This window comes from Drosophila montana, unplaced genomic scaffold (genome assembly GCF_035044405.1).
Source record: "Drosophila montana isolate Dmon_TW-CO22-7 unplaced genomic scaffold, ASM3504440v1 contig_3817_1, whole genome shotgun sequence".
NCBI lineage: Eukaryota > Metazoa > Arthropoda > Insecta > Diptera > Drosophilidae > Drosophila > Drosophila montana.
Genome location: NW_026998688.1, coordinates 1 through 14,980, shown reverse-complemented (window position 1 = coordinate 14,980; position 14,980 = coordinate 1). Strand labels below are relative to the sequence as shown.

The window sequence follows — 14,980 nt, the reverse complement described above, 5'->3', positions numbered from 1 at the left end:
GTGATGCTTTTATGATTTTCCCCACTTGAGGTCGACCAAGTCAGTCAGGACAAACTCTTATATACATTGAAATATACATATATATATATAGTGATTTTGTTAGGGGGAATGCACGGATCGAAAGCTCGCTCGCACTTAGAATTGAACAAATTTCATTCTAGTACTCATAAGACTTTTAGCACCATATGGAGCTCAGCATTGCTTAAAAATAAATCGAGATCTGAAACATATTGGTAGATCCGTGGGAAAAATTCATATTTAAAACGATTAATGCCAAAAATAAAGTTATGCGACATTGCCTGGATATGCTTACTGAGCAACCTTTGATAACTCTTAATAGACGGTCGTCGTTGATACCCTTTCCGATGTGCAGTGTATGATGAAAATTGTGCGTGCCTGTTATGAGACTACGATGGGAAGGCGGGCCGCAGTGCAAGTTGGCCATAACTTAGTCAGTGCTTTAATTTTAATTATCCATCCAGCCCAAAGGGGGCAAGTGGGTCTGACTAATTTGCCAACAACATGACACTGACGCCAGAGTGCAGAGTCGAGCTACCAAACACAAACACACACACACATATATACATATACACACCAGGCAGAGTGAAGAGCCTGATTAAGTTGAATACTTGGCCAGCTGCTTTACATGCTCATAGCCATTTGGTTTGGCGTATCGGCTCGATTCGGCTTGGCTTTTGGCATGCGTTCGCGTTAATTAAGCTGCAGTGCAGCAGCGCCAGCATGACGCTGGCTGCGTGTTGGCCATGTGGCCATCTGGTAATCTCCGCGGATTAATGCGACACTTTGCAGTTAACAGAAGTCGTGTTGTGCAGCCACCACCGCTGCTGCTCCTACTACTACTACTACTACGACTACTCTTTGCTCTTTTGCACGCTTGTTAACAATATTTTGAGTTGTTGGACGCTGATGCGAGCATCGAACATGCGGCCTGCGGCCAAGTGGCAGCCACTATGCCACAGTGGGGCAGTTGACCAGTGAATTGACTGAAATGCTGTTGAATGCACATGTATTTACTATGTGTATATGTCGATTATAAATTTTAACTTCCACATGATCGGGTGCTGCTGGCGGCACTTGCTCTCAGTAACTTATATCCGGGCAGGAAATCACACTTCGTAAGCATCGATTATCATTTTTTCGGCTCCCGCCGAGCCTTCAACTGAGCCGGGTACGTATTTGCCAATGCTGGCCAAACTGTTAGCCTGTTGAATAGGTAAAAGATAGGATCTGTAAGCTTGATCGAACTATGCAGTTAAGCAATTTATGCTAATTCAGATCTTCCTGCCAAATAGAATAATGGATTATATGGAATTAAATTCCATATTATAGATCCGAGTACAAAAAAAAAATAATATCTGCGAATGAACTTTTAAAAAGCCTAGACTAATTGTTATTCCTCTCTAAATTATTAGCCCGCAATCCAATCATTTTATGAAGACCTACCTTGGCGCGCTTAATAAGCTCACTTTGAGCTGTGAGAACGTTATCCTTTTTGCCGCCCCAGGACCGCATGGCAGAAGCCTGCATAGCGCGTCCAAAGGAAAAGGTCAGAGCCCAGGGCTTGCACAGTGGCACATTGTTGGTGGCATTCAAGTTAACAGAGGCCTCTTCCTCCGACATGCCGCCCGACAAGAACATAATGCCTGCAGGTTAAACACGGTTGAAACAGTTCACATTTCTGCAGCTCTCAGCTAAGCTCTTACCGGGCACAGCAGGTGGCACAGTGCGGCGCAGGGCCAAAATGGTAGCCATGCCAATTTCGGCGGGCGTATTGTTCTTGTTGCTGCTTTGCCCGGCCGTCACCATGTTGGTTCTGAGCAGTAAGCCCTCTAAGTAGATATGATGATCATTTAGCGACTTAAAGACAGCGGCCAGCAGGGCTTCGGTAACCTTTTGACAGCGATCCAGATCATGGTCACCGTTTACTAGTACCTCGGGCTCAATAATGGGCACCATGCGCTGTGACTGGCAGATGGCCGCATAGCGGGCCAGCACATTCGCGTTCTCCATGAGGGCCTGGTAGGAGGGCGTGTTCTTATCAATTTTAATTGTACAGCGCCATTTGGCAAAGTCGCAGCCGTCCTTTTTGTACTGAGCGCAGCGCAGATGAAGGTCATCTAAGCCCTGGGTGGTGTACTCGTCCATTGAGCAGAAAAGCGGCACCGTATTCTTGTCTACCTTTATTCCCGGAATGATGCCCTTTTTGCGCAGCACCTCGGCAAAGGGCACACCGCCGTCGGTCTTTTGGTAGAGCGTCTCGTGGAACATGATTACACCGGATACGTTTTCCGATATCTTCGGATCTGCTGTAAAAAGCAGCTGGCGGTACAGACGACGATTCTCCTCAGTATTCTCAACGCCAATCAATTGGAATCGCTTGCCAATGGTCGATGTCGATTCGTCTGCGGTGATGACCCCCTTGCCGGGAGCAACAAGTGCCTTGGCAGTGCAGGACAATTCCTCCTGCACTTCCTTAGTCGGATAGTAGAAGTATGTTGTCATATTATTAAACAAAAAATTTCGATTTTTTTTATTATTATTCACCAAATGCGAAAATTTTTAAATTCAAATATTTTGTTGATTTGACATCAAAAAATAAGGAATGTAAATACAGTTTCTGTTCTCAATTCAAATTAGGATTGCAAATAATTGAAAAAGATTCAAAAAGAATAAGTAATATTTTAATAACAACGTATTTTATTCCATAAATTTGGAACCAATTTATTTAGCTGATGCCAGTTCCCCATATAAATAGACACCAAATTGTTCTGCGTTAAAATATATCTCTAAATCAGCGAAATAAAATTGATTTTTGTTATTTGTAAACTTTCAACCTCTTGAGCATATATGGCTTACCTATCTGAGCGTCAGCCCAACAAGCGAGTTGTCCCCGGTTCAGCTTTAGAGGCAGTTGTCAATTCTCACAATCATCATTTAAATAAGTTTGACCCTATTTTAAAAGAGTAATATTTAAAGTGTATAATATTTAACGCCTTGTCAGATTTACTTTTGATTTATATTGCTTCCTTTTCTTTCTATTTATAAGTTCATTAATAAACCTTTGTTAATCTTTATGCTATTAACAACATTTGTCCTTAATTTATGTGTTTTATATTTGGGTGCACCTTTGGCGTTTATCACTTCTTAATTGTTGACCGCCGCGACCACAGTCGCAGCCCCAGCCCTGGCTTAATGATATTCTAATTGGACTTTTAATTGCTTTCTTTGTTAGGGCGCGAGGGTGCGGCAGCTTTTCATTTAAAATACTTACTTTTCGATAGCTGCAGATTAGAGAGCAATCTGGACACAGTCATAGGAAAAAAAAAGTACACAGGATAAACTTGCCGCACATTAATTATATTTTAGCCGCAATGAAAATTGCTGTGTAGCGTTGGCGGCTGCTCTTTTTTATGGCTTTCACACGCACATTTTATGGCAAAAGTTTTGTTAGCACAAATTATACGCAGCACCGTTGCCAATCTATGTGTATGCGTGCTATCTGGCAGGTTGGCTAACTTTTGTGATGAAAATTATAAGCGTTGGGGGCAATTTGCACAGCATAAATTGAATTTTAAAAACACATTTTTTTTCTCGAAATTTTCTTTTTGTGGCACAGACCAATTATTTTGCAGTTGCAAAGAAAATATTACTCATACGACTTTAATTCTAATTGGCGTGGGAAACGCAACGAGAGCTCTGTTATTATTGTTTTTTTTTTTTTTTTTATTTCTTTTATTATTTTTTATTGAAATTGAATTTTTTGAACCGAGTGCTTTAAAAGGATCGCTGGCGAGACACTTGCCTAATTTTGTGTAAATTATCGCACGAATTATGAGTCTCGAATGTGAAAAAGTTGCCAAAAATAGTCAGCGTCGGCTGCGATCGGCAACGAAATTAAATACGATAAACATCAGACAGCGCCAATGTGCAGTCTATATGTCGATTGGATCCGATTAGAGTTGACTCGATTGCTCTGGATGTGCTTGTGTGAGTAGTAGTCAAGTAGTTTTTCAGTCCAGCAACAGTATCAATATTCAAGCGCCGAGCTCCGTGCGCCAGTCGAGCCGCCAATTAGGCCAGACACTGCTAGCTACTTGCTGGTCGCACTGGCCACAACGTCTGGCCAATAAATCTACTGCAAATCTTCGCAACAACTCGATGGCGGCTCAAAATGTCTTTGCACCTAATTGAGCGTGGCGCTGAGTCAGCCGTAGCAGCAGCCGTGGCGCTGTCACAGTAGCTTAAAAATTATTAATTGATTATCTTTAAACGTTTTAATTGAAAAGCGCGGCGCACACTAAACTGTAGAAAATTGGCAACTGGCTAGTTGACTTTGTAATGCTCTAGGATTACTGAATACTTAAATTTAAATATGTCGGAACTAATTGTATTATGGAATAAACTTGCATTATTCAATAGACAGAAATATGGTAGTATTGGCCTATTAGAATTGCATAAATAATATAAGAATATATATCCTTAAATAACATAGTTTTCTTGACGTTTTCCAAGAGTTCTGTGTGCTGCCCCACCCTTCACAAAACTTTACTCTTATAAGGAGTTCCTTTAAGCCCATTGGATGTCACTGGAAATCTTTAATATACCCTAAATTGGATGTCTGAAAATGTTTTTTTATTAAATACTAACATCGGTATTTATTCTCAAGGCAAATTTTATTTCACTTCGTACCACACCCAATTAAAACTATCCCATATTAGGTAAATGTTACTTTGTAGCACATAAGGCACTTGAAGCCCCTGCGCACTTCCCATACTGCCCATACTCAGGGCATTCAATGAGCCGTCAATTGGCCATATCAAATTGGCGTTTTTTTTGCTGAAGCTGGAGCTGGTCTTAGCCAGGCAGGCAATGATGCCGCTGGTCAGCGTTAAGTCAGTCAGGCGTAATTATTGTTATTACCAAATTAAGTAGACAATTTTTTGTCATCGTTAATGTTAGCGTTGTTGTTGTCGTTGACTCTTTATCAGTCTGTCTGTCTGTAGTGGCTCAGTGGCTACTCGTAATCCGCCAACTACTTGCAGCTGCCGCCTGAAGTGCGACTGCGAGTCCGACTATCATAAAAGTGGGTGTCTGTCCGACTTACTCACGCTGTTGCTGCGTGGCATTTTTTTTACGATTTTGGTTTCCAATTTTGAGCACAAAGTCGTTTGACCAAAATAATACATACACATACACATACACGCCACATACATGTATGGTGGCATAATTTTCAAGGAAAATCTCTTCATTTTTAATGTGCTTGGCAGCCACAGCAACTGGTCACATATGTTGGCTGACTGGGCTATTGCGTTGTCGTTTGTAAAAATCAATAAAAAATTATAAAAAAAAAGTTTTTCCGACGAGTATGGCAACGTCTTGCGCCTGGTCTTGCCTGGAGGGGTAGGCGGTGCTTATAAATCGACTAAGATTAAATCGAGCGCACATAATCATATTTAGCTTTTGGCCAGAGTTCAGTTGGTGGATGTCAATAGCGGGCCAGCGCGACATGGTTGGCCCCTCGGGGTTGGACCCCGCGTCGTGGATCGTGCAATGCATTTAACATGGCCAAAACAATGGCTAAGCGCCACCATCTATGAATTAATCACGTTCATAATTTTGCGTCGTGTTGTCTTGTTTTGTGATTTCGCTGTTCATAACTTTTTTTTCCTCTCGTGCTTAATTTGCCTAAAAAAGGATTTGAGCCAATCGAGAAAAAAGCCAAATCAGCCGTTAAATCGCCAAAAAGTTTGCGGCACTATCCCCGGCTCGGCTGGCAGCCAAAGCAACTCTTAAACATATTGCATAATTATGCAACACTATTTGTTGTTCGTTTGCTTTGCTGTTTGTTTGTTGCTGTTGTTTTCGGGTGTTCGTTGTGGCATGTCTTGGCGCGAAAATGCTTGTGTGTGGCCATGTTGCAACAATGTATTGTTCATTGTGATTCTGTGCATATGTAGATGAGGTGTTTCACCCAATGGTCGCCAACATATGCAAATAAACATAATCAAGATTGTGACTAAATGGGTTGTTTTAATAGCTTAAGATGATAACATAGATTGTATTGGAGTCTATTATCTCTGTTTAATCTAAGTATACATATTCTCAATCTTCCGCATGCATATCAATAATTGCTTTCAAAATTCAACACTTTTTCAGAATTAGATTCATACTAATTCTTTCTGTTTGAAAAGGGATGATTACTAATTATTATTCCACATTAAAATTTTGAATTGTTTCGTACATCCTTGTACCACTGCTCCTGGATTAACCATGACTAAATTGATATTGGAAAATGATCGGATGACAAAGGAAACGTCTTAAGTCAGTGAGATTTCAAGGTTTAAAATCTCCTTAAGTGCTTTGCCCACACTGCCCACTGTGTAATTTGCCAACACTGTGACTAGCATTTACCAGTACTGATACAACTGACAAATTTTGACAACTGACGCAACAGAAGTTATTATTTCAGCTGGGTAAAAGAAAATATTTTAAAATGGATCTCAAGCGGTTCAATTTTCCCATAACCAAAGCAAATGATCTAAATGAAGATAACATAGACGGCTAGGCTAGTCGCTCACAGGAGTTATATATATCCAGAAGAAGAATTCAGCAGCTTGAACACCTGAGCTGTTTTCTATTGTGGAGAGATAAACCAAGTTGCGGATGTATATGGATCTGTGTCAGATGCGTCATGAATCTGAATAGGCTACCAACAAGTTGCCGGCTTCTCTACTACTTGTGCAGTTCAATGGAAGCACACTGATTGTCAGCGGCTTGATGGAACCGTGCCTATAATTCACCAATAAGCAAGTGGATGTCTTTCATGCCGCTGCCAAATAGGCATGTATGAGCCTTGGAGTTGGATACGTCGTATATGATGCGGCATGCAGCGAACATAACCGGCGGCTTTTACTTTGGCACCAGCGAGTTTAAGGCCCTGGGTATGAACCTGCCTTGCCTGTTCCTAATGCCGCCGCAGAGACGCCATCACTTCAATTACCCCAAGCAACCGCCGACGGATCTGCGCGCTGTTTGCTATTGCCGCAACAAGCTCATCGAAATTGGATTTGCCTACAGAAATTGCCTGTCGAGTGAGTTGTCTGCCTCTAAGCTCAAGCTTTGTTATTGTCACTCATGACTCTTCCGACGCTTTCAGTCTCTTGCAAGAACTCGCCTATTTGCGGTAATTGAGAGTGAGTTCTATGAGTATTTGTATTTTATACTATTTCTACCCCCGCGAAGTGTATTATATTGAAATGTGCAATATCGGTTATCCGCTATAATATTGCTTATAAGGTAACTTGATACTACTATCTAAACTATCCTAAGTCTAATTTTGGCTTTAAGTGGTGGCTGCGAAACGGTTCGATCTCAAATTTCCAATTTCTTTTTACCAGAACCTTCAAATGCTTGAACCAAATCCTAGGCTTTCGAACAGAACCTTGAGGCAGGGATCTGGTTACAACCGTATACCGAACCAACGAAAATTTTTTTAGGTTCGCAGCCACTTCCTTTAGTAACTATATAAAAAATATCGATGTTTTTCAGATCAGAACATGGTAGTGAACTTTATTCAAATATAATGTCATGTGTGTGCAAGGGTATTTCTACGGAATCCGAAATAAACTATTCTTTCTTATCTATAGTGTGAAACTCATTTTTAAAGAACTATCTTTAAGCCGCCAGAAAATTGAATCTTTATAGTAATGGGAACGGCGATAAAAAGCTAATGAATCAAATCTGATGAAAAAGATGTACATAAATCAATATTCAATCTTTTCTTTCCTTTTACAATTGATTTCACTTCTCTTCGGCTTTAATTTGCGTCAGCTTCACTCAATTAAAGCACCACCGGAACGAGCAACCACATGACTAGACCGCAACGCACGTGCGCACCACATAAATTCGCAGATTTTCACATGTCAGACACTTGACGGCGACGCCATTTTATGAAATCCTCATTAAATCAACTTTCAGGCGATTGCACAGACGCGCTAAGGATGTCCCTGCTCGGGCGGCGGCATACTTTACGAGCCGCAGAGCAAATGTTTTGCTTTTTTCCTTTTGCTTTTCATTAAAATTTACGCGTTATCGCATAAATACTTATGTACATGGCTGAGAGATTGCCCGGTCGCCCCGTCACTCCTCACCGCACCCCTCATTCCATCGCTTTGGTAAAGTTTGGCCAATTTTTGCCAATTAACAGAGGCGCAATCTCACGTACATCGGCCATGCGTTTGTCGCGTTTTCATTTCGGTAGCGGTTGGCGAAGGCTGCGTTGTTTGGGTTTCAATTTCGCGTTTCTTTTTATGGGCTTACGGGCAGCCGCAGCGTTTCCATATCGCCCAGCTCAGAGGCGCGTATCAGTGGCAGTCGTTAAAATGCTTGTCATAATTCCGCTTATATGCATGTGACATTTAGCGGCGATGGCCATTCAAGATTCCCATCGGGGTGCACTGGAGCACAACATTAATGGGGTGATACGAAGCTGGGGTGTGGCGTTGCCACCCAGTGGCAATTATTTTAAACTGTATGGTGTCTGTTAACAAAATGCCATCGCCACTTATGCACCGTGGGCGACAGATACTAGTACTTTGTAGAAATTAGATGTATTGTTAAACATTGTCTGAAACTTCTTCCAGTTATTTCTAATGCTTTATTAAATTTGTGAAACTATCTATAAATGTTGAATAATAAATGTATAATTAAAAATAATACATTTTTTATATAAACATAACAGTTAAACTCTTAAAGTTAAATTGGAATAAAAAGATTATATATACATATTTAAATTTGTCTTTTATTAATTTAGTTTAAAATGCTTTTTAAATTTTTTTTTATGTTTTCAGAGCAAACTTAGTCGGCCTTTTGATGTTTAGAATATTATAGAAGAAATACTCAAAAATCTTCTATTAGCTTTTTATTTATTTTGATAATTTTTTTTAAAATCTTTACTTGATTACCACTGTGCGATATGGAGTCGTCAAAAGTAAGCCGCTTGGCCTGTATATTTCAATTTATTTTTCACACTCAGTAATTTCCTTTGTTTGAATTTGCCTGGGCGTACATTGCGTATGCGTAATGCAATGGTACTTTTTTTTTGTTTGGCATGCCAAATATTTGCGCGGCTCTGGGCCATAACCTTGCCAGCCAAGTCAGCCATGCGGCCAGGCAGCCAGCAGCTGGTAATTGTCAATGGCGTTGGCGTTGGCGTTGACGTTGATGTCGTTCTTTCAGTCGCAGTCGCAGTCGCCGTCAAAGTTAGCTCTTTGGCGTTGGCGTGGTCGGCGCACGTCTCGATTTGCAGTCAATGAATGCGCTCGTAAGTCGTGTAACACTTTTTTGCACTTGCATTTGGCTTTGGCTTTGGGCTTTTAATTTGCATTTTGAGTTGGCGACCACCCACGCGGTCTTCGGTTGCTGCCTGCTGCTGACTCAGCTTCCATTCATAAAGTCGAACATTTCGCTCAGGTGTTGAATGCCGCATTTGGCATGCAAAGTGCAAGCGAATAAAACTTATTTTTGGCAAAAGTTCAAGCAAAAGACGTGCGCGTGTCTCAAAAACTAACTCACCCGACCAATCAGGCCCACAATTTCGGATAAAGCTAAATTCAATTGGGCGTTGCAAAATGTATTTTTCTTAATTGCATGCTTGGCACTTTTGTTAAATGATTAAACATTTATCTGCTTTGCCTTACTGCTTGCCTTTATTGCTTGTTAATTGCCTAGCAGAATACACAAACACGACTTTTACGCCCCAAGCCACGTTCCACAACCCGCCCACAGCCACGCGTATGCCATGCACTGCACCTGACCACGGACTTGTTCGCCCCCTTGGAGTTTTGTTGTCATTGCTGGAAATGTAATCAAAGTGGAAAACGCTTGGTGGTCAGCCGACGGACCACACTTTGCAGCTGCACGGGTTATCTGCATTTTGGGCAATCTAGAGATGCGCCCGTGCATGTACTTGATATATGCGTGATTATACTGCTCTACACTTAAATATTAAATGAATTGGCTTTGAACGTGGCCAACATGCTCACGCGATAGGCACGCGCTCATCTTCAAGGCAAATATTTGCTGCCAGACGCTGTTAATACCTGCCTGGGCTGTTTTTGGGTGGTGGGCATTGCTGCGCTGTAAGCTGTAGGCGTGGCAAATATCGTTGTAAGTACAACACATTGCACATTTGCTTGGCCCCCAAAATGACGACAAATAACTTGAATGTGTGTGTGTGTGTGTGTGTGTGTGTGTGTGTGTGTGTGTGGCGCGTGTGCGCCCTTTACTGCAATGCTAATTGTATTTCTATGTGTAACTGTAGCTGCACTTTGTGCGTTAAGAGATTTATGCGCTATGACAGGAAGCTCTTGATTAATTGAACTTTAATGAAAAGATTTATGTGGCTGCAATATTAAAACGCACTACGTTTTCGGTTTTCAATATCGAGCTAATTGCTTTAATTGCTGTGACAGCTCTGGCAAAACCAACGCGACAAATTAATTTAATGTTAAGTGAGAAAATGAGCACAAGAGTAAGACATAGTTTTGGAATAATTGACATGCAAATGGGAGAAAACGGTGCTCAAAGTCTGTGTGAAAAACAATAAATGCAGCCGTATAAGGGCGCCTTTCAATTAAATTTAATTCAAAGTTTTTTCTTTATGCAATTGAGGCAAGACAATTATTAAATCAATGCGTAACATACTTAATGATTATTTTTGTAAGCGTACACTAAGGGAAAAATTAATAAAAAACTTTTTTTTTTTATACACTTGTAGAGCGTATTGTACTTCTAAATAATTAATGAGCATGATTCTAATTAATTTAAAAATATATTTAGATTAAAAAATAGTTATTTGTTTTAAAAGCTATAAAACAAAATAAAACTGCCGGGCTATGAGATACCCTTAACCCAGCGCCTAGCTGGAGGTCCAAATAGCTCCCTGTTATACATATGTACGAAAAAACAAACATCCACATATGAACACATACAAGCACGTATGACGCTTGCTGTGTGGGTTACGCGCTGTGTTTCATCACACTACTTTACACTATTGGAAATTTAGTTATGAATAAGGTGGATGTAAGCGAAGCAATACCTTTAAGATTGAAGAGATATATAAACTAAATCGAAAATAATTTTTTAATCTGTATATGCTATAGAAAAAAGCTTTTCTCAATTCAATGTTGTTTGTTGTGCGCTGGAATCGATCAGTGCCTTCTGGTGTCTACCGAGCAAACGACTATGAAAGTTGCGTGAAGTTACAAGGTTGAGTAGCTTATGGGGTATATATATTGAAGCGAAATTTACTATGATAGGATATTTACAAAAAGGATTTAAATAATTGGCCTGGTTGGTGGGTGTGAATCCTATGGATATCCTGTAATAGGGTCGGCTAGGACCCTAGCAATCGCTTTTGGATAACGCAGTAGTTCATCGGCGAGGTGGCTCCGGATGAAGTGGATCTCATCCCCGACCATTGTAAGGTGGAGATCGAGTTTGATACCGTCATTTCTGACATAACATAGGGGACCGCCACCTTGTTAGGTGCATCTGGGTCTTATAGTTTTCGACTTATGCTTAAAAAAGCATGTCACAAAATCGACATGTATTGATATTACGAAATAGGTAAAAGATATCAAGAAAATAATAATCCGCTCGCGTTGTGTATATTTCCAATTTTAAGTCTGTAGCTTTTGTAGTTTCTCAGATCGACACATTCACACATACGGATAGAGGATATGGCTAACTCGGCAGTTAAGGCTGAGATGCTTTCTTTCTGCCTGATACAAACACTAGCATAAAACCACCTTTTTACCCATTTTCAATAGGCTTGAAGCAGACCCATTAACAGGATCTGACTTAAATATTTGTGCAGCGATTAGTGTTGCGAACATAATTAACAATCTTTCGATTAAATTAAAACATTTTAAATAAGCCAAGCGAATCATCAACAAGTCACTTTTTTATCGCTCTTCTTAACTTTCCGTTCATAGGAGCTCTTCTCATCCATCACTACGAAATCGAATGTGCTAATGCACATTAGTTATTCAAACCGCAATGCTGAAATGCATCGTTAGCTTAGCCATAATTCATTCAATATAATCGCATGTGAATGACAATTCTATAACTCATTATGTGCGCCTGCTCCACATTAGACAATAGCTTGAGCAAAGCCCCAAAGCAAGCCATAGAAATGCGCGCAGCTAATTGATATTCTTCAGCGATAATCATGGAAATTTATGCCACAATATGTAAAATATTTCTTCGTCGGCGGCGTTGGCGGCGTTGGCGGCGTCATCCTCATTGTTTCTTCAAGCGCTTACAACAAATTGCAATTGCAGCAGTTTCTGCATATTAATTTTCACAGCGCTGACGTCGACAAGTTGTTTGTTGTGGTTGTTGTTGTCGTTGTTGTTGTATTTGTTGTTGTTGTCGCTGTTGCCGGCACGAGCTGTAGTTGCTGTCGTGTCTCGCATTGTCGTTGCTAGCTGCTGCTGCTGCCGCTGCCGCTGCCGTAGCAGCCACTTCAGCGCCGCTTCTGACAACTGTAACAATGCACTTTCAAATGATAATTGTTACAACTTTTATCGCTGATATTGCCAGCAACTGTTGCCACTGTTGCAGCAGCAACATTTGTGGCCAGCCTTTGGTTTGCAGTTGTTATTGTTATGATTATTGCATTGTTATTGGCATTTTATTGCTTCTGCGCTGCTTTCTTGTCTTCCCCTGACTACTTTAATGCTTTAAGCCCGACTGGCCGCAGCAGCATGCAAACTAGCTCCTAGGGCCTAGTTCGTAGTGCGGAGTTCGAGCCCCGGACCACAACTAGCGCCCATTTGGGCTGACAATCGTTTACGTGCCGTTGACATCAGTCCCTGCCAAATGTTCGTCGTTGTTTTTTTTTGCTGTTGTTTGTTTTTTTTTTATGGGGGGGTAGGCATTTGTTTGTTGTTCTTTCAACGTTGAGCGACATTGTTGCAATATTGTCAGCACATGTAAAAAAAAAACAAACAACAACCACATTTTGTTTGCACAAGCGTGGCAGTCTTTTAAGGTAGGCGCGGGGGTGGTTGAATGGCAAAGGGCATGGCCCTAGCTGAACGACAGTTTGCAGCCATGGCCGCCCCGTCGATCAGACGACGAAACGTGGCACTTGAACACGATTTTTTGTTGTTATTTTTTATATTTTTATTGATTTTTTATTTATTTTGGCCACGTTTATTGTTTGTGGCTGCATAATATATCTGGGCATTCGTGTTTTACCTATTGCATTTTGACTTTTATTGATTCTCAATTTGGTTTATTGCGGCTCCCCATTTTGGCTAGTTTCGCTGGTCAAAACCAATTTCATTTATTAGTTGAAATGTAGGCAAATTATGTGAGTTCAGCGCCGAGGGGCACATAACCGACATTGTTTTTAATCACTATTTTGCACAACTTTTTTAATAGAAGTACCTGTAATTTTTAAAAATTTGTTAGTACAGAGACTCGAGGCCTTGAACTTCCGTTTAACAAATATTTAGCTCTATGATTAAGTTAATATTTTATCAAAAAAAAGTATATAATCTTCAAATACCTCACGTTGTTCGCGTTCTGCAAATGGTAAATAATATTTCTTGATTACAGTTGGTTAATTTCGTATGCATGGCGCTGAGCTGATGCCAACTAATTGACACTTAACATGGCTTGAAGTATTTTCAAGTTAATTGTGTGTCGACATCAGCAACAACCGCAGCCCCCCAACATCCCCCAACATTCCCTCTAACGAAGCACAGTTGACCGTTAGCTAGCTCTATTCATACACATGGTAGTATTTAAATTGCCTTGTCGTTTGCTGTTGTCAATGCTGCTGTGGCTGTTATTGCGTTTGACATTTTATCGATACACCTGCAAAATTGTTGCTGCTACGCATCGGGCTTTCACATGCAAGTAAACAACATAAAAACTGACTTCAAAACAACAGCTAAAAATGTGTCCCCACCAGACCGGAAAGTGCAGCCAAAACTTTCGACTCTCGTCTGGCTGCGTAGGCGGCCACAACAACAAGTAAAACAATGGCAAAAAAAGACGAGTCTCGTTCCACGAGTCAAATATATCGCAAAATGCAAAACATTTTTACCCATCAAAGTGCCAGACGAATGACTGAACTTGGGTATATTGCTTAGGGGTATTCTGATTTTACGGAATCAATTTCTTTGAATATGGAAAATATTCTTTATTTACTTCAACCTTTCAGTTTCATACATGTTAATAGCCATATTTATATATTTTTGAATTCAAGATAATAATTATGGATATTGATATTGTTGATAAGAGTTTGCAAATGGATTTTATTTACATTTTTTCCATTTACGTTTCACTTACATTTTTTTAATTTTTGGAATTTACTACATTATTTAAATAACAAACATTTAAAGAAGCAATATAATTTTTCGAAATTCATTCTTTTGTCAACGTAAATGTATATATATGCATTTACTTCAGGCTATTGAAAATGCTGTCATGCTTAATTTGAAACGTCGACAAAGGAAATCATTTAAATACATAGTACTTCACGACTTGTTGCTGTTTATTGATTTACCTTTTATTTATTTTAACATAAATATTTTGCATTTGGTTTTATTTAAATGTCTTGTTTTCCGATTTGGCGGTTTCAACAATGTGCAAAAAATATTTAAAAACTTTAATGGACGCAACCTGTGTCACACTCCCAGACAAAAAAACCAGTTACTTCCAGTGCACATATAACTGAATGCTATATGGGTATACAGAGTGGGGCGTTTAAATAAGAAGTGTTGTTGTTTCATTGGGTGCGGGTAAATCCCACATATGGGGTAAGCGAAATTATTAAGTTGGAATGTTTTATCGTCCAATCGCAGATTTGGGTGAAGATGTAAAAATGTGGTGGGAGGTGTTACCAAAGAAATTAATTAAGTTTAAAATCATTAGACCTCAA

At 40.1% G+C, this 14,980-nt stretch overlaps 2 protein-coding genes across 3 annotated transcripts; one reads left to right on the top strand and one right to left on the bottom strand.

Moving 5' to 3' along the window:
- Positions 1 to 1,010: 1,010 nt before the first annotated feature.
- On the bottom strand, positions 1,011 to 2,603 carry LOC135437473 (fructose-bisphosphate aldolase-like). 2 transcript variants are annotated; one of them, XM_064695402.1, is made up of 3 exons: positions 1,725 to 2,596; positions 1,465 to 1,664; positions 1,011 to 1,223 (listed from the first exon to the last, which is right to left on the bottom strand). In XM_064695402.1, the coding sequence occupies exons 1-3, from the start codon at positions 2,521 to 2,523 to the stop codon at positions 1,128 to 1,130; spliced, it is 1,095 nt and encodes a 364-aa protein (XP_064551472.1). In that variant the 5' UTR covers positions 2,524 to 2,596; the 3' UTR covers positions 1,011 to 1,127. The 2 variants fall into 2 exon arrangements, 1 of the variants encoding a protein (XP_064551472.1); XR_010437692.1 differs by lacking the exon at positions 1,011 to 1,223 and having other exon boundaries at positions 1,523 to 1,664; positions 1,725 to 1,850; positions 1,912 to 2,603.
- A 3,558-nt stretch (positions 2,604 to 6,161) lies between these two features.
- On the top strand, positions 6,162 to 7,723 carry LOC135437469 (general transcription factor IIH subunit 3-like). The gene is made up of 3 exons (XM_064695397.1): positions 6,162 to 7,112; positions 7,178 to 7,317; positions 7,419 to 7,723. Exons 1-2 carry the CDS (start codon positions 6,896 to 6,898, stop codon positions 7,210 to 7,212), a joined length of 252 nt encoding a protein of 83 aa, XP_064551467.1. The 5' UTR covers positions 6,162 to 6,895; the 3' UTR covers positions 7,213 to 7,317; positions 7,419 to 7,723.
- Positions 7,724 to 14,980: the final 7,257 nt, after the last annotated feature.